The 24,701-nt window shown below is 40.2% G+C and overlaps 1 protein-coding gene across 1 annotated transcript in view; it reads left to right on the top strand.

The window, feature by feature from the left end:
• LPL (lipoprotein lipase) overlaps positions 1-24,232 on the top strand; it is a 28,642-nt gene extending 4,410 nt beyond the window's left edge. The window contains exons 2-10 of the mRNA XM_032162322.2: positions 5,118-5,278; positions 8,727-8,906; positions 10,267-10,378; positions 11,060-11,293; positions 12,890-13,132; positions 16,246-16,366; positions 17,882-18,064; positions 19,085-19,189; positions 22,286-24,232. Coding sequence (XP_032018213.1) covers positions 5,118-5,278; positions 8,727-8,906; positions 10,267-10,378; positions 11,060-11,293; positions 12,890-13,132; positions 16,246-16,366; positions 17,882-18,064; positions 19,085-19,189; position 22,286 — 1,340 coding nt within the window. The 3' untranslated portion in view covers positions 22,287-24,232. The remainder of the gene's footprint in view (positions 1-5,117; positions 5,279-8,726; positions 8,907-10,266; positions 10,379-11,059; positions 11,294-12,889; positions 13,133-16,245; positions 16,367-17,881; positions 18,065-19,084; positions 19,190-22,285) is intronic.
• The last annotated feature ends 469 nt before the right edge of the window (positions 24,233-24,701 follow it).

The following is a 24,701-nucleotide window of genomic DNA, read 5'->3' as shown; positions in this document are numbered from 1 at the left end:
AGAGATCCTCAACAGCCCTTCATTCAAGATACAGCTATCACGACAATAATGTACCTTTGAAAAAAAATTGGCTGCAGAATTAATTATGGTGAAAAATCATATAGGAGTTAGCACTTACATTTTAACTAAAAAGAATAGCGTCCCCATGTTTATTCAGCCTTCCCTCCAATAAAACAATTGTTGGCAAAGTAACCATGGACTTTCATTGTGTTAGTTTGAGACAACTGGATGTTTCCATTTGCCATCCTCAGCAACAAGAAGAAAGTAGTCTCAGATTAACCATGTAAACATGTTGTATTTCACTTAAAAAATCTTGACTTAAATATGCCTATGTGATGACACTCAACTAAATTATTTCATTAACCAGTCCACAGGATCTCTTTAAATAATGATGGCTTATTCACACTTGATGGTTTAATTCAGTGGGGCAATTTTAACACACATCTCTGAACCTATTTTTTAACCCCTCTTTTCAGTAGTGTGGAAGGTTAGCCCTAATACTGGAGAAAATTCAGGGTAAAATTCAGGTGATTCATACAGGATTTATTTTTACTATTCCATTAATAAAACTTTTTTATAAAAATAAAGAGTAGGCTGGCGCAGTGGCTCACGCCTGTAATCCCAGCATTTTGGGAGGCTGAGGTGGGTGGATCATGAGGTCGGGAGTTCAAGACCAGCGTGGCCAGGATGGTGAAACCCCATCTCTACTAAAAATACAAAAATTAGCCAGGCGTGGTGGCAGGAGCCTGTAATCCCAGCTACTCGGGAGGCTGAGGCAGAGAATGGCTTGAACCCAAGAGGCAGAGGTTGCAGTGAGCCAAGATTGTGCCACTGCACTCCAGCCTGGGCGACAGAGCAAGACTCCATTTCAAAAAAGAATAATAAAATAAAATGAAATAAAGTAAAGCTTCATGTTACATAAGTCAAGAGCATTATTTACATTAGAATATCTGAACAGACCAATCAATTCAGTCTGATCATGATATTGATGTTTTTCTTCACCAAATTGACCACATCAGTAATTCAGTTTGTTCTTCGATATCCTACAGACGCTGCCTGAGTCGATAACTATGACTATCAGTCTCAGAGAGCAAATGAATTACTGAGGAAGCACTTTAGGAGTGAGAGAAAAGGGGAGAGAGAGAGAGAGAAAGCGGTGGGGGGTTAACAGAAGAACAGAAATTCCAAAGAGAATTGCATTCTCATTGAGTTCTTGTACCTCAGGTCATTGCATAAATGTTCATCTTACTCACGTGATGATTTTGATCTGCCTTTAAAGCACCATCTGTTGCTTTCCCGGGATGCTCAACGCTTCCCTCTTTCTAGCAACAAGAATTACCACTCTTCCCCTCTATACATTTATCTTTCTCTACGTGCTTTAACTTCTCAGCCTAATTTCATCTCTGTGAGTTATTATCTATGTTAGAATAAATTCTTTGTCTTTGTTTATGCGCTCACATGTGTAGTTATTTATTTAGGAATTTAGGAATAAAGATTCCATAGTCAGGAAAGGCATAATTTATAACTTGCGTGTTACCCAAAACTCTCCCCTAAGGGCTTAATATGGACATTTCTGATGAGGCCTGATTGGCAGGTGGTACGGTCATGCTAAGTTAAATTCAGAATGAAGGCCTGCCTTTCCTTCCCTCCTTCCTTCCCTCCTTCTTTCTTTCCTTCCCTCCTTCCTTCTTTCCCTCCTTCCTTCCTTCCTTCCCCTTCACCTTCTCCTTCCTTCCCTCCTTCCCTCCCTCCCTCCCACCTTCCTTTTCCCCTTCCCCTTCTCTTCCTCCTTCTCCTTCCTTCCCTCCCTCCCTCCTTCCTTCCTTCCTTGCCTCCCTCCCTCCCTCCTTCCTTCCTTCCTTGCCTCCCTCCCTCCCTCCTTCCTTCCTTCTTTCCTTCCTTCCTTTCTTCCTTTCCTCCCTCCCTCCCTCCTGTACTCCTCTTCTTTCTCAATTCTAAGGTGGCCTTAATTTCTAAGGGACATGGTAAAAGATAGTCTAGTTGGATGAGTGCAGTCACTAATATTATTTCCATGTATGGAAAATAACAGTTTCTTTAGTAACAGTTGCATCAAATCAGTTCAACTGCTGCCCAATAGCAATCACAGGATGCACTGGGACAACTAAATATACTGACTGCCCCACAGCCAGGGTCCATCGTCCTACCCATCACTACATGGTCTAAGTCAGTTAGTAGAGAGCTGATTGAAGTTTGGGAAGCACATTCATCTTTAGGACACTGAGACATCATCGGGGGGTTGCAAACACAGGTAGTGTGAAAATTATCAGAACATCCAAGAAAAGGAAAGTTTGACTAAGTGCCAATAAGATTTATGATTTCATGTCTGACATAGAATTGAAACCATCACATAGCACATAGAGTGGTATATTTTCAGGTCAAATGAAAATCATTTTCTTTAAAAGTGAAATGAAAGTCTCTAAATACAAATTTACTAGAGGATGTGTAAATTTCCTACTTTTCATTACATACTCTGGACCCAGCAGACGGAAATTGGAGCTGTCAGTGAGCCATACGTGCAATCTGGTACAGGATCTATGGATTGAATAGACTTTTTTTCATAGAAGTACACAAAGCCAGTCTCAGTCATTTCAAAGAAAATTTGTGGTCATTTCAAAACCACCAGCAATTCCAGGGACACCAAGTTGCATAATTCTAGGGGAAAGTGGACTAAAAGTGAATGGCAGCCTCTGGAGTTGTACTGAGCAATACTCTTAAAATGTCAATTTGGCAAATAGGTGGTAAGCGAGATCTGTCTGCCAGATTGTTCACATCATCTCTGCTTTAAAAAGATTGATAATAGAATATGTTAAAATAAGACTCGTGGAGAGGAGGTATGAGCTATTTAAGGTGGAAAGGTGTGGGAGATGATGAAATTAGTTTTAAATTTTCTAAAGCACTTTTTAACAGGAAAAGAAGTTCTTGGGCACTGAAGGCAGAATTAGATTAAAAGTATTCAACACTCTTTTCCATTATCAGAGAAATAGTAAAGTTACTAGAGTGCTTTCTGGTTGGGAAGGAAGAAGGTGACCAACATCTTCAAATAAAGATGAGAGGTAGAGCATATATTTGGTGGATGGATGGATTCACGTGCACTTTTACTATATGCAAATGAAAACAGCTTTAAAGATGAATGGTTTAGCACAGACTCTTATTTGAATAAGTGATCTTGGAGTGTTTAGCCATTGTAACAAAACTCCTTTTCTCATAATTAGAATCATTAAGAAATTTCTCCTACATTTTAGATGATGGAGGTGTGTGTGCACGTGTGTGTATGTGTGTGTGATCAACTCATTGCGTATTTCTTAAACCACAATATTGTTTAAGGAATTTTAGAAAATAATTACTCAATAGGAAAATGTTGGCCAATCCTCAGATAATTAGATAAGACTGATTCAAATGCCTATACTTTCACTGTTGTTACTATGACACTCTGATTTTTATTTTTGGCCTGACTTCTGCAGTTATTTTGAAATTATAGATTTTTAAATTTTGAGTTGTAAAAAAGAGCAAATTTAGGTTAAGAAATGAGAAGTAGTCCTCGCAGCCACATGAATCTCCTGAAATTTTGAATGGCAAAATCTAAAATCTACAAATTATTACCTTCTTACAGTAAATAGGTGGATTTTATGGGTTGTTTTCTTTTATTACTTTTTTACATGAAAAGGAATTAAATGATTTCCCTTTAACATAACTTCCCTTTGACTGTGCTCTGCTTCGTGAAGTCTGATTTTATTTGCACTATAATTTACTTCAACTAGTCACTGTACCCCATGAAGATGCAGCAGCATTTATAACTATTGTCCATAGTTTCAAAAACTAGGTTGTCTTTCTCTTCTCATCCAGTTTGGGATTAACTATGAAGAACCAAAGTGAACCCTTTCAACAACAAGCTTTGCTGTGGTTTTCAAGTTTTGCCTTTGTGTGGAAGATTGTAATGACATAGTGGGAAAAGAAATATTTGGGGAGAGAATTAACCATGGCTCATACATAGCACGAGTATTTCTGAACAACCTACTAAATTATCTCTTAGAACATTTTGAAGTATATCTTGCCATAGGAGTGGGAATAGATTCATACAAAAGCCTCCTCATGCTTCCAACTTTTCTTTAAAAAAATTTTTAAAATTATTTTATTAAAAATAGAGGCCCAGTCCGATGGCTCACATTGGTAATCCCAAGCACTTTAGGAGGCTGAGGCAGGCAAATCACTTGAGGCCAGGACTTTGAGACCAGCCTGGCCAACATGGTGAAACCTCATCTCTACTAAAAATACAAAAATTAACCAGGCCCGGTGGCTCATGCCTGTAATCCCAGCATTTTAGGAGGCTGAGGTGGGTGGATCACTTGAGCCCAGGAGATAGAGACCACCCTGGGCAACATGGTGAAACTTCATCTCTACAAAAATACAAATTAGCCTCGCGTGGTGGCACACGCCTGTGGTCCCAGCTACTCAGGAAGCTGAGGTAGGAGGATCACTTGAGTTGGAGGGTGCAGTGAGCCAAGATCGCACCACTGCACTCCTTTGGCCTGGGACACAGAACAAGACACTGTCTCAAAAAACAAAGCAAAACAAAACAAAACAACCCCACACACACACAAATAGTGGAACTATAGCACGCAAGAGCCATGCATGAGTCAGTGTTCTCCAGGAAAGCAAGCTTCGAAGTGGAACTGAGACACCTGGTTCTGATCCTCACCCTCCCACTAATACCAGGGTAACCTCGGCCAAGTCACTTAAATTCATGTCTTGAGAGAAGACAGAATTAACTAAAGAATCCCCAAATAGCAGTTCCCTTACTTGAAATCATGAACATACACACACACACACCCTGACTAAGGAGAGCTTCAAGAAAGGCTGGAAGACTTAGGAGAGGTCAATGGTGACAATCTTAATTCAGAGTTAAGGTTGTCTCTCTGTCAACTTTGCTCAACGATGGAGCATCTATTGTTCTCTTGCAATCCACATTCGTTTTCGAAAACACTTCAGAAACAAAAATAGCATCAGCAGTAGTTGCCTGTGAACCTAAAACATACCATTCCAATGAATAAAATCAAGCAACCCTCCAGTTAACCTCATATCCAATTTTATCTTTCCAGAAAGAAGAGATTTTATCGACATCGAAAGTAAATTTGCCCTAAGGACCCCTGAAGACACAGCTGAGGACACTTGCCACCTCATTCCTGGAGTAGCAGAGTCCGTGGCTACCTGTCACTTCAATCACAGCAGCAAAACCTTCATGGTGATCCATGGCTGGACGGTAAGGGAGGCTCTTTGGGGAAGAGTGGATTGGGGTGGCGAGGTATCCTGATTGGCCTTCCCAATTGTTGGGGACCCAGTGATGGGTCCGCACCCCACATCTCACGTGGCTCTCCTTTACACTTGAATGAAGACAGTTCTGGCTCAGGTGGGATCTGAAGCCACATGTTCATGAGAACTCCCCCTAAGCAGTGCCAGCCTTCATTTTAACACTGTACCTGGTTGGTGCCCTTGAGCCAGAGCTTCTTGCGAGGTGTGTAAAGGATGCTCTGCCCAGCTACAGAGCAGAAGATAGGTGATTCTTGTGGGGAACTGGTGGAACCCTGGCATGATCCTGCATCATCCAGCACATTGCCAGGAGAACCTTTCTAAAGGACACAGCATGGAAGAGTGAGGAGAGGGCTGGAGTGGAGTGAGGAAGTGTGGGGTCCATGCTGGCTTTGCCATTCTCCAGCTCTGTGCTGTGGATCAAGTCACTTTTCATCTCTGGGCCTCCATTTACTGATCTGTAAAGCAGAGGTTGCACCAGATGTCCTTAAAAACACTCTACTTCCAAAATTTTCCAGTTATAAACTTTAGGGAGCTTTTCTGGAAATTTAAAAAAAAAAAAAAAAAGGCTGGGCAGGGAACTGACATGCCAGATGATTAGAAAAAGTGATTAAATTTACTTTTAAAAAATATTGTTAAAAGTCCCCTCTCTAATATGTCACACAGTCACTTTACATTATGTGGTTCTTGCTTAGTTTGTTTTAAAATGTTTCAATCCCAAGTGAGTAGACTGTGTAATTTATTTAAAAGGATTTATGTAAAATGGATTGTTAAAGATATATTATCTATCCATTATGTCAGAGCTTGTGAATATTATAATACTAATTTCTAGCGAGAACTAGCTAAAAATAACATTCATCTAGTCCACATTTCTTTTCCTACATAATTTAAGTGCCTTTGTTATTGACTGAAGAGGACAATTGCTACAATTTTTATAGAGATGAAGACTACTACTAACAGAATTCACACAGATGTTTAATAAAACATAGTCATTTACTATGTTAACATAGTAAATTCAGTATTTTGTGATAAAAGCTCAAATTCCTAAACATAAATCCTTTTATATTTTAATAGGTGTAAGTAGGAAAAAAGAATCTTTTTCTTTTTTGAGAAGGAGTCTCACTCTATTGCCCAGGCTGGAGTGCAGTGGCGCAATCTCGGCTCACTGCAACCTCCACCACCTGGGCTCATGAGATTCTCCTGCCTCAGCCTCCCGAGTAGCTGGGACTACAGGCGTCCACCACCATACCCGGCTAATTTTTGTATTTTCAGCACAGGCAGGGTTTCACCCTGTTAGCCAGGCTAGTCTCGAACTGCTGACCTCAAGTGATCCACCAACCTTGGCCTCCCAAAGTGCTGGGACTACAGGCGTGAGCCACTGCATCTGGCCCAGAGAAAGGAATCTTTAGAGGCCCTTTGGTTATATACAGAACTTGGCTTTTAATATTTTTCAAAAAATCAGAGCTTAATAAACGCATTTATACAACAGAAATAAACTGATTATCTCAGTCATCTCAATCTTATCCCCGAGAGAATTTTATACTTTGGGAAGTTACGGAAAAAAAAATGTTTCTTTTTCATACTAAGATGACATGACCAACCCAACATCAACAGATGGTGCCACTTCCTATCATTGGTCCTACCGCCTCACTAAGCCCACCTGTATCTTTCACATCATGTGTCCTGACATTCTGAGTGCTTGAGCACAGAGACTGCTGTCTGGCTGTGGGACTGACTTGGGTCTGTGCAAGAACTAAGCCAGCCACGCTGCTCTTGATTATCTCAGTGAACTCACTGGCAGGGTCAGGTGGCTCACCTGGTACAGGCAGCAGGGAGGGCTTCAGTTCAGCTGCGTGTCTGAAAACCAAAGATTTAAAACATAGTAATTATTGAACCTCAGAAGAAAAACTCAGATTGAAAGAACTTAGAATAAGACCCTTTTTGAGTTGAGAAAGGAGAGTACTTAGATTTTTCACTCGCTTTGTTTGGGGTTACTTACATCAGTATTTTATGTTGATCAGAAAGAAAGGATTCAATTAGCTATTGTGCAGTTAATAAAAGTGTCAGCCACTGTAGGAGTAAGTTAGATGTCCAGCCCTTTTAGATTGCTTAACTTAGAAACACTGGGCCGGGAGCGGTGGCTCATGCCTGTGATCCCAGCACTTTGGGAGGCCAAGGCAGGCAGATCACTGGAGGTCAGGAGTTTGAGACCAGCCTGGCCAAAATGGGGAAACCTGATCTCTACTAAAAAAAATACAAAAAAAATTAGCCGGGTGTGGTGGTACGTGCTTGTAGTCCCACCTACTCAGGAGCCTGAGGCAGGAGAATCGCTTGAACCAAGGAGGCGGAGGTTGCACTGAGCTGAGATCATGCCACTGCACTCTAGCCTGGGCGAGACAGTGAGACTCTGCCAAAAGAAAGGAAAGAAAGGAGGGAATAAAAGGAAGGAAGGGAGGGAGGGAAGGAGGGAGGGAGGGAGGGAGGAAGGAAGAAGGAAGGAAGGAAGGAAGGAAGGAAGGAAGGAAGGAAGGAAGGAAGGAAGGAAGGAGGAAGGAAGGAAGGAAGGAAGGAAGGAAGGAAGGAAGGAAGGAAGGACAGACAAAGAAAAGAAACATTGGCAGTACAGAAAAACTTAGGGGCCTAGAGTAAACCCGATCTTCTTGCCTTATCTGAAATAAGCTGCCTGGGGACTCACAGGCACAGATAAAGGGAAGTGAGGTGGCTCTCTAGCTGCGTCGTGAGACACCCAAAAGAATGCTTAGCATGTAGCATGCATGTGATACATCCCAGCATGTTGCTTAGACACAGCTATCTTGGAGCTTTGCCACTTGCTTGGATGTCACTGGCTTTAAGTACAGGGTTCCCATTGTGAAGTAGGGGATCCTGGCTGAAACAGGGAGACATTAACATTACATTCTGAAGAAATGACATCATCCTTTCTTGATCTCGAAAGCCAACTACAAAGAGTGCCGAACACCCCAACCTCGAAGGGAGGCAAAGGCGAGTGGGACTGGACCAATTCCGTGGGGTTCTGCTCCTAGCCAGTTGCTCCTGCTAGTTTCCTCAAAGACCCACTTTGCATTCACACCAATCTTTCCTTTTAATAGTATAAATGATCAAAATTTTATTGAATGTCTAAAATATACTTTTTAAATGGGAAGCATGGTGAACTCCAATCTGCCGTTCCTCAACCCAACTCAATGCCTTCCTGGCGTACTTAGATCTGCCTTGGAAGGGTTAGACCTGTCTCTAAACACTCTTCCGTTATTTGATTTTTCTATCTGTGCCAATGGGCTTCCTTTCAAGTTTGTTTTTTCCATTTCATGCAGGTGTATTGGGCTGATGTATCTATGACAAGTGGTAGGTGGGTATTTTAAGAAAGCTTGTGTTATCATCTTCAGGTAACAGGAATGTATGAAAGTTGGGTGCCAAAGCTTGTGGCCGCCCTGTACAAGAGAGAACCAGACTCCAACGTCATTGTGGTGGACTGGCTGTCACGGGCTCAGCAGCATTACCCAGTGTCCGCGGGCTACACCAAACTGGTGGGACAGGATGTGGCCCGGTTTATCAACTGGATGGAGGTAAGGCTGGGAGAAGGAGACTTATGTGTCCAAAACAGTGTTTTTGACTGGAGCCAGAAAAATGGCTGTTCTTTCTTCCTTTTCTCTTAGATGTAAATATTTTCTGGGGGCAATTCAAATCTTCAGAATGAGCATGGATATTATTTTATATCCAAAAGCAACATTTTGATAAGAATAGACTATAAGGCCAATAAATAGTCCTGCCCTGCTCTATCATTTGATATTTTCATAGTGAATAGATCTGCTGAGACCAATAACTAAGTGGGCCCAACAGAAAAAAGCTTGTGATTTTCGGACAGAGGAAAGATGGCATGTTCAGCCAAATCCTTCCCCACCAGTTGGCTGGCCTGTGGACATCTTATCCTCGCCTTGACATACCAATCTCTTTCATGAAAATATTAATAGTACTTATTCTTTAGTGTGAAATAGGATGAATGTTTTTGCTGAGCATTGGGAGAGTGATGGAATTGAGCTAGGAAGATGTTGGAAGGGAAGGTGCATAGGATGGAAGAGAACTGAGGTCTGGAGTTCTGACTTAGCTGCAAGAAACCCACTTTTTCAGACAATCCCCTTAAAAGTACCTCTGAAAAATATCTTGGGATTGGAAAGAAGCTGATACTCTGACCAAGGCAAATTATTTTAACCAAGTAATTGGAAGTAAAAAATAAGCTGTATTTATTAGACTGATCATGAACGACAAAAGTTATTTTCTTGACTTTTTTGCTGACTGGGCAAATGAACATGGGCAAACGGGATCACCTCCCTGGGGCTCAGGCTTCTCATCTGTTAAATGAGGGGCTGGACCATGTACCTCTGGCCCCTTCCACTGAATGTTTCCTAAGTCTGTCACTGCTTGGCTAACCTTCAATGATAAAGTGATACAGATATTTAGAGTAAGGAATAATGGGAAAATATATACCCATATACTATACATTCAAACATATACACACATACATATATGCATGCATATATATGTATATGCATATGTATGTGTATATGTTTGTACGTATAGTATATGGTTATATATGCAAATACATATATATGCAAACATATGCATATATTATATACATAAATAATACTATTTCAGATGCATGGAAAAACTTTGTAATTTAAATCTGTTATTAAAGAAAGAGAAAATCAATACTAGATTTGTTTATAGAAAAGTGAAACAAAAGAAAAAGAAAATTTTAACTCTAGAGAATATTTTCTCTCTCTTACCTGTAGCACAAAATTAAAATAAGTAGAATTAGTTTTCAGTATCTCCTATATTTTGAAAACAATATTTATATTCATTTTGTTTCTTTTAGTTTTATTTTTGGCAGAACTGTAAGAACCTTCATTTTCTTTTTCTCTTCCAAAGGATGAGTTTAACTACCCTCTGGACAATGTCCATCTCTTGGGATACAGCCTTGGAGCCCACGCTGCTGGCATTGCAGGAAGTCTGACCAATAAGAAAGTCAACAGAATTACTGGTAAGAAAGCAATTTCATTGGTCTTATCATAAGAGGTGAGAAGACTGTCTTTCTGAGAGAGAATCAGAACAAATTTTGTTAAATACCCACATGTGTGTGGTGTTCTTCCCGGAGACATGCCCAGCATTTGATTATCTCATTTTAGGGCTCTTTATTAGGGATAAGAAAAAACACAGATGCTCTGACTGGCTTACTATCCACTGGCAACAGCACAGAAATAAAGCAGAATTACACACAATGCCTGCAGATTTCCCCCGACTCTCAGCTCTGTGTTTTAGTAGTGTAATGCTGCACATCAGTACTAGGAGAAAAGAAGAAGGACCAATTCCAGAGGCCACTTGGAAAGAAGACCGTCATCTAGGTAAAGGTGTGGCATACATACAGAGAGAAAGAACCTACCGCTGTTTATACATCTTCTCGACATATTCAGAAATAATCTACAAAAGGAAATCCAGCCATCCTGAGTGGAAATTGCTGTATAAGGCTAGTTTAAGAGAATCAAATTCATTTTAGAAGGAGCCAAGCCTCCTTTTTATGTCTCTCTAAGATCCAGTGACTATAGAATAGGAGCTAATAAGAATCTAAATAGCTGCCATTGCATTCAAATGATGAGCAGTGACATGCGAATGTCATACGAATGCAAATTTACAAATCTGTGGACCCGTTTTTTTCCCTTTTAAGGCCTCGATCCAGCTGGACCTAACTTTGAGTATGCAGAAGCCCCGAGTCGCCTTTCTCCTGATGATGCGGATTTTGTAGATGTCTTACACACATTCACCAGAGGGTCCCCTGGCCGAAGCATTGGAATCCAGAAACCAGTTGGGCATGTTGACATTTACCCTAATGGAGGTACTTTTCAGCCAGGATGTAACATTGGAGAAGCTATTCGCGTGATTGCAGAGAGAGGCCTTGGAGGTAAATATTATTTAGAAGCAAATTAAATGTGACTCTCATCCTTAACCCTTATTGACCCAATGTCCTACTCGGTAGCTTCAAAGTATGTAGTTTTCATATACACATTTGGCCAAATTATGTTTCTGAAGAATTCTGCAATGTTCAGCATGACCACCTTAGAGCCAGGCAGACAGCCATTTTATCATTTATTTACTATATTGTAGGCTACATTGAGCAGTGCACTTACAGTAGCAAGAGAAAAAGGCAAGATTTTAGACAGGAAGACTCCACTGACCTCAATAATGGCATCACAAAATGCTTGTCATACCTTGAATGGAGTTGCAAAGCCAATGGAAATATTTTAGATGTTATTGGAACAGAAGGAGATGTTAATTAGTATAAATCTTCCAAAATGTTCAGAACATAATGTTAGCTTAATGTTTTACTTTAATAATGTTAGCTTGTGTTAAATTTATGATTTTTTTTTTTTTTTTGAGGCAGAGTCTTGTTCTATTGCTGAAGCTGGGGTGCAGTGACACAGTCACAGTTCAGTGTGACCTTGAACTTGTAGGCTCAAGAGATCCTCCTGCCATAGCCTCCCAAGTATCTGGAATTACAGGCACACACCCCCATACCTGGCTAATGTTTTCGTTTTTAGTAAAAACAGGGGACTTGCAATGTTGCCCAGGTTGGTCTCAAACTCCTGGCCTCAAGTGATCCGCCTGCCTCAGCCTCCCAAAGTTCTGGGATTACAGCTGTGAGCCACCATGCCCAGTTTATGATTTATTTTTAAGAGGCTTTTGCATACTTTATAGACATTGGGACCTACCTAGGATATTCTCGTTATTTTTGTGCACATGTTATAGAACTTAACAGCATAAAGTTACCATTTTTGATTGTCCTAAAAACTTACAAGGAATTCATTCTTATGGCATTGCTGATTATTTCTATGTTCATTTGATATAAAAGAGTGTTAGTAGGGGCAGAACCCTCAATTATACATAATATCAATGATAAAATACAATTCATTTAACAATTACCCTCTTAAGATGTGGTTTCTAGAAATACAAATTGTCCTTAACTTACAGTTTTCCAACTTTACGATTGGGCTGTAACACCATTGTAAGTTGAGAAGCACGTGATGGTTTGACTTAAAACTTTTTGACATTATGATGGGTTTTGGGGGTATTAAGTGCATTTCGACTTACAGTATTTTTGACTTATGAAGAATTTATTGTAAGGCAAGGGGCATGTATATGTTTCTAGAAGCACCTAGAAGTGTTAGACACTTTCAATGTAAGAGAAGGATGTGATCAACAAGGAAATCAACCTCCACCTTGGAGGCTTATTACAGCTTCATAAACATACTCATAAATATGAGAAGCACAAAAGTCAAAAATTCCGTGTGAGCTTGCAACTTTCACTGTCTTGGAGGTAGGTGGGCCGCTACCACCACGAATATCTCCTGAAATAGGGCCTACAATCATAAATACACAGGACTATATCCTTGGCTCATTTTATTCTAATGCCACATCTAACCTATTTTAGACACGCCAAATGAAACACTCATTGTGGATTTCTGCCGAGATACAATCTTGGTGTCTCTTTTTTACCCAGATGTGGACCAGCTAGTGAAATGCTCCCACGAGCGCTCCATTCATCTCTTCATTGACTCTCTGTTGAATGAAGAAAATCCAAGTAAGGCCTACAGGTGCAGTTCCAAGGAAGCCTTTGAGAAAGGGCTCTGCTTGAGTTGTAGAAAGAACCGTTGCAACAATCTGGGCTATGAGATCAATAAAGTCAGAGCCAAAAGAAGCAGCAAAATGTACCTGAAGACTCGTGCTCAGATGCCCTACAAAGGTAGGCTGGAGACTGCTGTAAATAAGGAAATCAAGGAATCCTATTTCATCATGCTCACTGCATCACATGTACTGATTCTGTCCATTGGAACAGAGATGATGACTGATATTACTAAACCCTGAGCCCTCACTGGTGTTTCTGTTGATAGGAGGTTGCATTGATCTATTTGTCTGAGGCTCCTAATTCCCATTGCCAGCAAGGACCCAGTGCTCAGCGTGGGATTTTCAGCCTTGCTCGCTGCCGTCCCCTGTAAATGTGGCCATTAGCATGGGCTAGGCTATCAGCACAGAGCTCAGAGCTCATTTGGAACCATCCACCTGGGGTCAACAAACTATAGCCCCTGTGCCAAATCCAGCCTACTTCCTGCTTTTATAAATAGTTTTTTTTAACTTTTAAGTTCAGGGGTACATATGTAGTTTTGCTAAATAGGTAAACCTGTGACATGGGAGTTTGTTGTCCAGATTATTCCATCACCCAGGTATTAAGCTTAGTACCCATTAGTTATTTTTCCTGAAGCTCTCCCTCCTCCCACCCTCTGGGAGGCCCCAGTGTCTGTTGTTCCCCCCTATGTGCTCATGCAAAGTTTTATTAGGACACAACCACACACATTCATTACCATATTGTCAAAGGCTGGTTTCATGCCACCATAACAGAGTTGATAGCCCACAGAGCCTAAAATATTTACTCCCTGGCCCTTTACAGAAAGTTCACGACTTACATAAAGGCAAGGACCATCTGTCTTATTTATTTATTAATTTATTTACTTAATTTGAGATGAAATCTAGCTTTCTCCTAGGCTGGAGTAGAGGGGCACGATCTTGGCTCACCACAACCTCCGCCTCCCGGGTTCAGATGATTCCCCTGCCTCAGCCTCCGGAGTAGCTGGGATTACAGGCATGCACCACCATGCCCAGCTAATTTTTGTATTTTTAGTAGAGAGGGGGTTTCACCAAGTTGACCAGGCTGGTCTCGAACTGCCGACCTCAGGTGATCTGCCCTCTTTGGCCTTATCTGTCTTTTTAAATGCAACTATTTCTGGAAGGCAAGAATATCTCACACCTTCTAAGATATTGCCATTTTGCCAGGAGTTTGTTTCACATTTGAATTTCAAGCCTAGCCTCTTGTTTAGAGCCAGACCTAATCTGGTGAGAGGAACCAACTTCAGGAAGGGTGGTTTTTGTGGAATCCAGGTGGAAACCTGAGGGAAGGGATGATATTACAGAACAGTGGCCCCAAGTAAAACATACGGCACTCACGTGTAAGGTGATTTTAGAATCTGTAGAGGTGTCTTTCGTGGTATAGAGGTTGGGGCACCTGTGCTTCAAGGAAACCTTAACTCTTCAGAATCAGGCAATGTGTATGAGGTAAAGAGGGGACCGTGGGACCATAATCTTGAAGACACAGACAGGCTTCACTCATCCCTGCCTCCTGCACCAGTGGGTTCAAGGCTCTGTCAGTGTCCCCTGGGGGCACCTCACCACTCCCAGCTTCTTCAGCTCTCGCCTGTCCTGCTGCCTGCAAGGGTTTTGTTTAATTCTCAATTCAGTGTCTCTTTATCTTTTAGTAGCTGTGGGGTTTTGTTGTTGTTCTTCTGTTTCTGCTTAGTATCTGACTACTTTTTAATTATAAAAAGAGATGTATCTGAATAAAATAGAGATTGTTATCAGAAGTTCACAACATTTATTGAAAATTTTTTCACCTGGACAAGAGTCTAAAGCAGCGTAAAAATATGGTCTGCTATAGTCTAAACCATCAGTCTTAAGAGATCTGTGTCTCAGCTTAAGAGAAAGTACATTTAATAGACAGTAACACAAAAAGAAAAAAATCTGACCAAAGATAGTGGGATATAGAAGAAAAAACATTCCAAGAACTCTTTTTTTTTTTTTTTTTTTTTGAGACAGAGTCTCGCTCTGTTACCCAGGCTGGAGTGCAGCGGCACAATCTTAGCTCACTGCAAGCTCTGCCTTCTGGTTCAAGCAATTCTCCTGCCTCAGCCTCCCGAGTAGCTGGGATTACAGGCACCCGCCACCATACCCAACTAATTTTTGTATTTTTCTTAGTAGAAACAGGGTTTCACCATGTTGGCCAAGCTAGTCTCAAACTCCTGACCTCAGGTGATTCACCCACCTCAGCCTCCCAAAGTGCTGGGATTACAGGCATCAGCCACCATGTCTGGCCTCCAAGAACTCTTTTTTCCCCCCATCATCGTGGTTGTATTTTCGTCCTGCTGCATTTCCTTTTAACCTCTCCCCAGGCTCATTTGCTCAGGGTTTTTGGTAGAGACCAGAGGAGAGGCAGGGAGGAGATACAGAAGTTCAAGTATCTGCTTCCAGAGGCTGTCCCTAGTATAGAATACTTTAGAAGCTGGCTTTACAAGGCAGTCCTTGTGGCCTCACTGACGGCTCAATGAAATAAGTTCTTTAAAAAAATTTTTTTTTTATTTCCATAAGCTATTGGGGAACAAGTCATGTTTGGTTACATGACTAAGTTCTTTAATAGTGATTTGTGAGATTTTGGTGTGCCCATCACGGAATGGAAAAATCAAAGAAATAAGTTCTATGGTGCGTCTACTAGACACCTACTCTGCGCTAGATGGTAGGGGAATTAAGAGCGTGGGCATGATCCTCTGACCGGAAGCCTGCTTACAGTCAGGGTGGGAGGACAGACCTACTCATGAAACAAACACAGTGACATATACTGACACAGAAGAAAATGCCGAATGTGCTTGCTCCAGATGCTAAGGGACAAGATAGCCAAGGATGGCGGAGTTCATGGAGAAAGCATCATGAGTGTTTTGGCCTTCTGATTTGATCTCCCTAGCACCCCATCAAAGATGGCTACTTCCTAATGCTGCTTGGCAATTCAGACACATTTGGGTTTTTCCTATGCATATAACCACACTTTTCTGAAAGGGAGTAGAATTCAAGGTCTGCATTTTCTAGGTATGAACACTGTGCAAGGTGAAGTCTTTCAAAGCCACACCAGTGGTTCCATGTGTGTGCACTTCCAGTTTGAGTGCTAGTGAGATACTTTCTGTGGTTCTGAATTGCCTGTTTGGGGTTGTGATATTTTCATAAAGATTGATCAGCATGTTCCAATTTCCTCCCTGACAGTCTTCCATTACCAAGTAAAGATTCATTTTTCTGGGACTGAGAGTGAAACCCATACCAACCAGGCCTTTGAGATTTCTCTGTATGGCACCGTGGCCGAGAGCGAGAACATCCCATTCACTCTGTGAGTAGCACAGGAGGGCGGTCATCATAGCACTGCTCCCTCCCCTGCCATAACCCTTGGTCTGAGCAGCAGAAGTAGAGACGGATGCCTAGAAAACAAGTCTCTAGCTAAAAAAATCAGAATTTCAAAATTGAGGTCTTTCCTGTATTTCATATTGAGAAAAAAATGCTTCAAATTGGCCATTTTATTTTCACTTACTAGTTATATTTTTTAATTTATCATCTTATATCTGTCTCTTTCTTTTATAAAGCTGCTGTTAAACAATACAATTAAACTATCTCAAAAGGTTTGACATTAAAGAAAATGAGCAATAGTAACAGGAAACCACTCTATAGATGTACATATAATACGTATAGAAAATATAAGTAGTAAGAAGTCCATGACAAAGTGTTAGCCCTTTTTTTTTTTTTTTTTTTTTTTTTTTTTTTTTTGAGATGGAGTCTCTCTCTATTGCCCAGGCTGGTGCGATCTCAGCTCACTACAGCCTCCACCTCCTGAGTTCAAGCAATTCTTTTGCCTCAGCCTCCCAAGTAACTGGGACTACAGGTGCCCACCACCACGCCCAGCTAATTTTTGTATTTTTAGTAGAGACAGGGTTTCACCATGTTGGCCAAGCTGGTCTCGAATTCCTGATCTCAGGTGATCCACCCACCTTGGCCTCCCAAAGTGCTGGGATTACAGGTGTGAGCCACCATGCCCAGCCTACCCTTTACTAGTAATCAAAGAAATACAAAATTAAGGCAACTTGATACTTTTACAATTACTAGATGAACAAATCTTTAAAAATAGCCAGTGCAGACAAGGTAGTGAAGCAGCACATGCGAACCTACCGTGCATCGTTCATGGCTAGAACCCTCCAGGTGTGGAAGGTAGTATTTTAATAACTTTCCATAGCTATAAAATATTATTACATAGAAGGGAGTGATTTTTTTCTAATATTTATCCTAAAGAAATAGTCAACAAACATTTTTTAAAACATCAATTACAGTGGTACCTATACTAGCATAAATTAGAAACCCAGTATCCAACATTGAGTCGGTGGTTAAATGAATTGTGGTTTATCAAGTCATTAAAATCGATCCAGCCTTTAAAAACTATAATTCTAGGAAACCCAGGAAAACATGGTAAAAAATGGAACATAAAATATAAAGAGAATAAAGAATAGAGAATCGTATGTGCGCTATGATTGTAGCTAAATAATGTTCAAGTATCAATACAAATTGAAAAGGAATACATGAAAATGAAAATTATATTTCTGAATGATTGACTTCAGGATTTTCTTTTAGAATTGTATTAAATAGTTCATGTCATTAGGATAAATGCTGGAATGTGGATATAATTTAAAATATACTAAATGCCATCGACCTTCATTTTGAGTATTTTGTTGGGCATTTTTTGCATTTTTAAAATATTCCCTAAACAATAAAGCTATTTATATTTGGAGAGGAGAAAAAAAAGTGGGGGCAGGGAGAGCTGATCTCTATAACTAACCGAATTTATTGCTTTTTCGTTTAGGCCTGAAGTTTCCACAAATAAGACATACTCCTTCCTAATTTACACAGAGGTAGATATTGGAGAACTACTCATGTTGAAGCTCAAATGGAAGAGCGATTCATATTTCAGCTGGTCAGACTGGTGGAGCAGTCCCGGCTTTGCCATTCAGAAGATCAGAGTAAAAGCAGGAGAGACTCAGAAAAAGTAATTAAATGTATTTTTCTTCCTTCGCTTTAGACCCCCACCTGATGTCATGACCTAGGGATTATATTTCAGGGGTCTTCACGATTCAGGAAGAGCTTTAGGAAACCTGGTATTTATTACTATATAATGTAGACTTTCTTTAGGAGTCTTCTTTTATTTTCTTATTATTTTATTTTTTGGGGAAGTGACAGTATTTTTGTATTTCATGTAAGGAAAATATAAGCCCTGAATTGCTCACAGTTATTCAGTGAGAGCTGGGATTAGAAGTCAGGAATCTCAGCTTCTCATTTGGCACTGTTTCTTGCAAGCACAAAATAGTTGGAGAACAAACCTCCAAGATGTTACTTGGACAATCAAAGATTCAAGCCAACCTCTTCAAGAAGGATGACATTCCAAGATAATCTCAACCTGTCTCCACAACCCCACCCACGTGTACCCATAAAATGAATTACACAGAGAATGCTATAGGATTTAAAGTTTTTATACTAAATGTGCTGGGATTTTGCAAAATATAGTGTGCTGTTATTGTTAATTAAAAAAAACTCTTTAAGTTAGGATTGACAAATTATTTCTCTTTAGTCATTTGCTTGTATCACCAAAAAAAAAAAAAAAAGAAAAGAAAAAAGATCTTCGGGATGGAAATGTTATAAAGAATCTTTTTTACACTAGCAAGGTCCAGTTGAAGGCAGATGCCCTAATTCCTTAATGCAGATGCTAAGAGATGGCAGAGTTGATCTTTTATCATCTCTTGGTGAAAGCCCAGTAATATAAGACTGCTCTAGGCTGTCTGCATGCCTGTCTATCTAAATTAACTAGCTTGTTTGCTGAACACTGGATTAGGCTCTCAAATTACCCTCTGATTCTGATGTGGCCTGAGTGTGACAGTTAATTATTGGCAATATCAAAACAATTACCCGGCACAATCATGTAGTATTTAAACAGTCCTGACAGAAATGTACCTTTGTGAACAGTGCTTTTGATTGTTCTACATGGCATATTCACATCCATTTTCTTCCACAGGGTGATCTTCTGTTCTAGGGAGAAAGTGTCCCATTTGCAGAAAGGAAAGACACCTGCGGTATTTGTGAAATGCCATGACAAGTCTCTGAATAAGAAGTCAGGCTGGTGAGCATTCTGGACTAAAGCTGTCTGGGCATCCTGAGCTTGCACCCTAAGGGAGGCAGCTTCATGCATTCCTCTTCACTCCGTCACCAGCAGCTTGCCCCGACTCATGTGATCAAAGCATTCAATCAGTCTTTCTTAGTCCTTCTGCATACATGTCAAATGGGTCTGTTGCTTTTTGCAATACTTCCTCTTTTTTCTTTCTCCTGTTGTTTCTCCCAGCCCTGGCCTTCATCCCAGGCACACATTTTAGGTTTTATTTTACTCCTTGAACTACCCCTAAATCTTCACTTCTGCTTTTTTCTCTACTGCGTCTCTGCTGACTTTGCAGATGCCATCTGCAGAGCATGTAACACAAGTTTAGTAGTTGCCATTCTGGCTGTGGGTGTAGCTCTTCCCAGGATGTATTCAGGGAAGTAAAAAGGTCTCATTGCATCACCTGCAGCCACATAGTTCTTGATTCTCCAAGTGCCAGCACACTCTGGGACACACAGCCAACAGGGCTGCCCCAAGCACTCATCTCAAAACCCTCAAAGCTGCCAAGCAAACAGAATGAGAGTTATAGGAAACTGTTCTCTTTTCTATCTCCAAACAACTCTGTGCCTCTTTCCTACCTGACCTTTAGGGCTAATCCATGTGGCAGCTGTTAGCTGCATCTTTCCAGAGCGTCAGTACTAAGAGGACACTAAGCATGTGACCTTCACCACTCCTGTTCTGAATTCCAGGAATATGCCATTTTCAACCCTCCACACATCCCCTGCCAGACAGCAAGTGCTAATGGGTTACAGGAACAAAGGGGAGAAATATTAGATCCTGTCATACAAGCCAGTGACACAAGAAATGATAGGAAAGGCTGGACACAGTGTCATCTGGAAATAGGAAAAGCAATTGCTTTTGGTTTGTTCTCTTTTCCTAGTTTGCATTTGAGACAAAAGTATAGAATAAGAGTTGCCTTCATGCCTACAATCCCAGCACTTTGGGAGGCTGAGGCAGGCGGATCACCTGAGGTCAGGAGTTCGAGACCAGCCTGGCCAACATGGCGAAACCACCTCTCTACTAAAAATATAAAAAATTAGCTGGGTGTGGTGGCACATGCCTGTAATCCCAGTTACTCAGCAGGCTGAGGCGAGAGAATTGCTTGAACCGGGGAGGCAGAGGTTGCAGTGAGATGAGATCACGCCGCTGTATTCCAGCCTGGGCAACAGAGAAAGACTCTGTCTCAAAAAAAAAAAAAAGGCCTATTAGGAAAAGTATATTAAAGACCCTTTGTGTGACATCTTTAATATTTTTAAATTCTACTTTATAATAGATTTTATACATGTTTACTATAAATACATTAGGAAAAATGAGCAAAAATAAAATAAAATCACTGTGACCATATCACTCAGAGACAACCCCAGTTAACATTTTTATTTATATTCTTTCGTACTTTATATATACATAATATTTATATGTTTTTCGTCTTTTACAAAAATACAGTTATGGTGTATATACTCTGAATGACTAGATGAGACCACCTCAATCAAAAGCATTAATGTAAGAGCATTCAAGATAAACTCAAAATGGAGAATAGTTAGTGGTATTGAGCCAGGCAAAATAACACAATTCTTATCTAACTGAAGACTTTTCTTCTAAGAGGTTATTACGTTGTTTTTCGTCATCACAAATCTGAGGCAATATCATACTTTCTTCAATTCTTAAAAAGAGGCTTTTAGATGAAGTTTTTTTTGTTTGTTTGTTTTGTTTTTTTTCTTGAGATGGAGTTTCGCTCTTGCTGCCCAGGCTGGAGTGTAGTGGCTAGATCTCAGCTCACTGCAACCTCCACCTCCTGGGTTCAAGTGATTCTCCTGCCTCAGCCTCCCAAGTAGCTGGGATTACAGGTGTCTGCCACCATGCCTAGCTAATTTTGTATTTTTAGAAGAGACAGGGTTTCACCATGTTGGTCAGGCTGGTCTTGAACTCCTTACCTCAGGTTATCCACCCACCTCGGCCTCCCAAAGTGCTGGGATTATAGGCGTGAGTCACCACACCCAGCCCTAGATGAAGTTTTATATGTGCATTTGTATTACACATAAATAGCATGCATATTCTCCCAGAGCATCTACAACTTTAAATCTACATGTGAATGTAAAAATAAAACCTCATTAAATTAGTAAATAACTCTAGCTGCTTGTAAAGCACGTCCAGTCATATTATTTATATAAGTTACAAGACTTTATCTGAGATAGCCTAATGAAGCATTCCTTGTCTGAGTATAGGATACCGAAAGGACAGTTATTTAGACAGAGAATGTTCAGATGCATTTTATTTTTATTTTTTACTTTTATTTATTTATTTTTGAGACAGTCTCGTTCTGTTGCCCAGGCTAGAATGTGGTGGCGTGATCTCGGTTCAATGCAACTCTGCCTCCCGGGTTCAAGTGATTCTTGTGCCTCAGCCTCCCAAGTAGCTGGGATTACAGGTGCCCGCTATCATGCCCAGCTAATTTTTCTGTTTTTAGTAGAGATGGAGTTTCACCATATTGGCCAGGCTGGTCATCGAACTCCTAACCTCAGGCGATGTGCCTGTCTCAGCCTCCCAATGTGCTGGGATTACAGGCATGAGCCACGGCGCCCAGCCAGATTCATTTTTAAAAATGTACCTGAACTTTATCTAGGAGGTAATTATAAATTAGACTAATAATCTTCCACAGTTTCTTTCTTCTGTAATTAAAATCAATCAAATCAAAGATTCTCTTTCTCACACCTTCTGCTAACTCCTCAGAAACCTCACGTCACAAGAAATGAAATGGAACAGGCTTTTCACTTGATACATTTTAGAATAAGAAATCCTCTAAATTTAGAAGCCATTTGTCCCAGTCCTCCAAAAATGATGCACCTTATTGGGACGGGGCTAAATAGTTTCTCCAGTGTCTTCCATTCCTATGAAGCTGCCATTCTCTGATCCATTATACACATCTCCCCTGGGTTTATTCTCACAACCTTTGTTCTGAAATTCCATTTGAAGGCTTTTTCCATCCTAAAACCAGTGGGGGATGGGCGGGGATTGTAAAACACTCAGAAGATAATAAATTGCCCTTTTTCCTGTGCTTTTTCTCAGAAACTGGGCGGATCTACAGAACAAAGAACGGCACATGAATTCTGTGAAGAATGAAGTGAAGGAAGTAACTTTTACAAAACATACGCAGTATTTGGGGTGTTTCAAAAGTGGATTTTCCTGAATATTAATCCCAGCCCTATCCTTGTTAGTTATTTTAGGAGACAGTCTCAAGCACTAAAAAGTGACTAACTCAATTTGTGGGGTATAGTGGCCAAATAGCACATCCTCCAGCGTTAAAAGACAGTGAATCATGAAAAGCGCTGTTTTGTCCTTTGAGAAAGAAATAATTGTTTGGGCGCAGAGTAAAATAAGGCTCCTTCATGTGGCGTATTGGGCCATCGCCTATAATTGGTTAGAACCTCCTATTTTAATTGGAATTCTGAATCTTTCAGACTGAGGCCTTCTCAAAGTTTACTCCAAGTCTCCAAGAATACAGAAAATGCTTTTCCACAGCATGAATCTGACTCATCTACCTAGCAGTATGCATGATGTTTTAGAATGATTCCCTCTTGCTATTGGAATGTGGTCCAGAAGTCATCCAGGAACATGTGACTTGGAGAGGGACAAAGAAAGGGTCTGATAAACACAGAGCCTTTACACAGTCCCTACCGTTGCTTGCATGATGACAAAGTTACAAATTCAAGGAGATATAAAATCTAGATCAATTAATTTTTAATAGGCTGTATCGTTTATTGCTTAATCCCTCTCTCCCCCTTCTTTTTTCTTTGTCTCAAGATTATATTATAATAATGTTCTCTGGGTAGGTGTTGAAAATGAGCCTGTAATCCTCAGCTGACATATAATTTGAATGGTGCAGAAAAAAATGATACCATAATTTTATTATTAGATTCTCCAAATGATTTTCATCAATTTAAAATCATTCAATATCTGACAGTTACTATTCAGTTTTAGGCTTACCTCGGTCGTGCTTCAGTTGTACTTCCAGTGCGTCTCTTTTGTTCCTGGCTTTCACTTGAAACGATAAGTTTGAGTCCAAATTTTGCATTGTGTGAGCTTCTATAGATTTCAGATACGGACCGTTTTTACTAAGTAAAAGGGTGGAGAAGTTCCTGGGGTGGATTCCTAAGCAGTGCTTGTAAACCATCGCGTGCAACGAGCCACATGGAGTACCATGAGGGTTGCTATTTGTTGTTTTTAACAACTAATCAAGAGTGAATGAACAATTATTTATAAACTAGATCTCCTATTTTTCAGAATGCTCTTCTATGTATAAATATGAAATGAAAAAGATGTCAAATGTCTCAGAGGCCATAGCTGGGAACCCGACTGTGAAAGTGTGTGATATCTGAACACATACTAGAAAGCTCTGCATGTGTGTTGTCCTTCAGCATAATTCGGAAGGGAAAACAGTCGATCAAGGAATGTATTGGAACATGTTGTAGAAATTGTTCCTGATGTGCCAGAACTTTGACCCTTTCTCTGAGAGAGATGATCGTGCCTATAAATAGCAAGACCAGTGTTGTGATTAACATCATCAGGCTTGGAATGAATTCTCTCTAAAAATAAAATGATGTATGATTTGTTGTTGCCATCCCCTTTATTAATTCATTAAATTTCTGGATTTGGGTTATGACCCAGGGTGCATTAACTTAAAAGATTCACTAAAGCAGCACATAGCACTGGGAACTCTGGCTCTGAAAAACTTTGCTATATATATCAAGGATGCTTTGGCTTTACATTTTATTTATTAGCTGTAAATACATGTGTGGATGTGTAAACGAAGCTTGTACATATTGGAAAGGTCATTGTGGCTATCTGCATTTATAAACGTGTGGTGCTAACTTTGTATGTGTCTTTATCAGTGATGGTCTCACAGAGCCAACTTACTCTTATGAAATGGGCTTTAACAAAACAAGAAAGAAACGTACTTAACTGTGTGAAGAAATGGAATCAGCTTTTAATAAAATCGACAACATTTTATTACCACACTAAGTCATTATTTTGTATCATTTTTAAAGTAAATTTATTCTTAGGTCAGATTCACTCAGCATGTTTTGACTAAGTAACCACTGTACTTAGTAAACCAAAGAGCTTCTGAGAATTATAGTGCACATTATAGATATTTTTAACATTTATGTTTGTATAAAGCTAAAGAAAGCCTTACATATCCTTTAAACTGACTATAGAAGAAAATGATACAGAATTTTGCCTGCATAAAATACACAGGACTATTCTTGCCTACAATATGCTTTTTCGCAAGCAAAATGTTAGACTAATATAAAGTGTCTTTGGCCATTTTATAGTATACATCATCTCTATTTCTGAAGCCACATTGTTAGCTGTAACACAAGTAGCATTTGTGCAATAAAATGAACTATTTGGGATGGGGGGGTACATTTTTTAGAACTTTGCAATGGGTTGCCTTGATAATTAATAGCATCTAGTCCATTTATGC

This window comes from Hylobates moloch, unplaced genomic scaffold, assembly GCF_009828535.3.
Source record: "Hylobates moloch isolate HMO894 unplaced genomic scaffold, HMol_V3 SCAFFOLD_8, whole genome shotgun sequence".
Classification (NCBI taxonomy): domain Eukaryota; kingdom Metazoa; phylum Chordata; class Mammalia; order Primates; family Hylobatidae; genus Hylobates; species Hylobates moloch.
The sequence above is the reverse complement of the archived record's forward strand: the minus strand, read 5'-3'. Positions and strand labels throughout refer to the sequence as shown.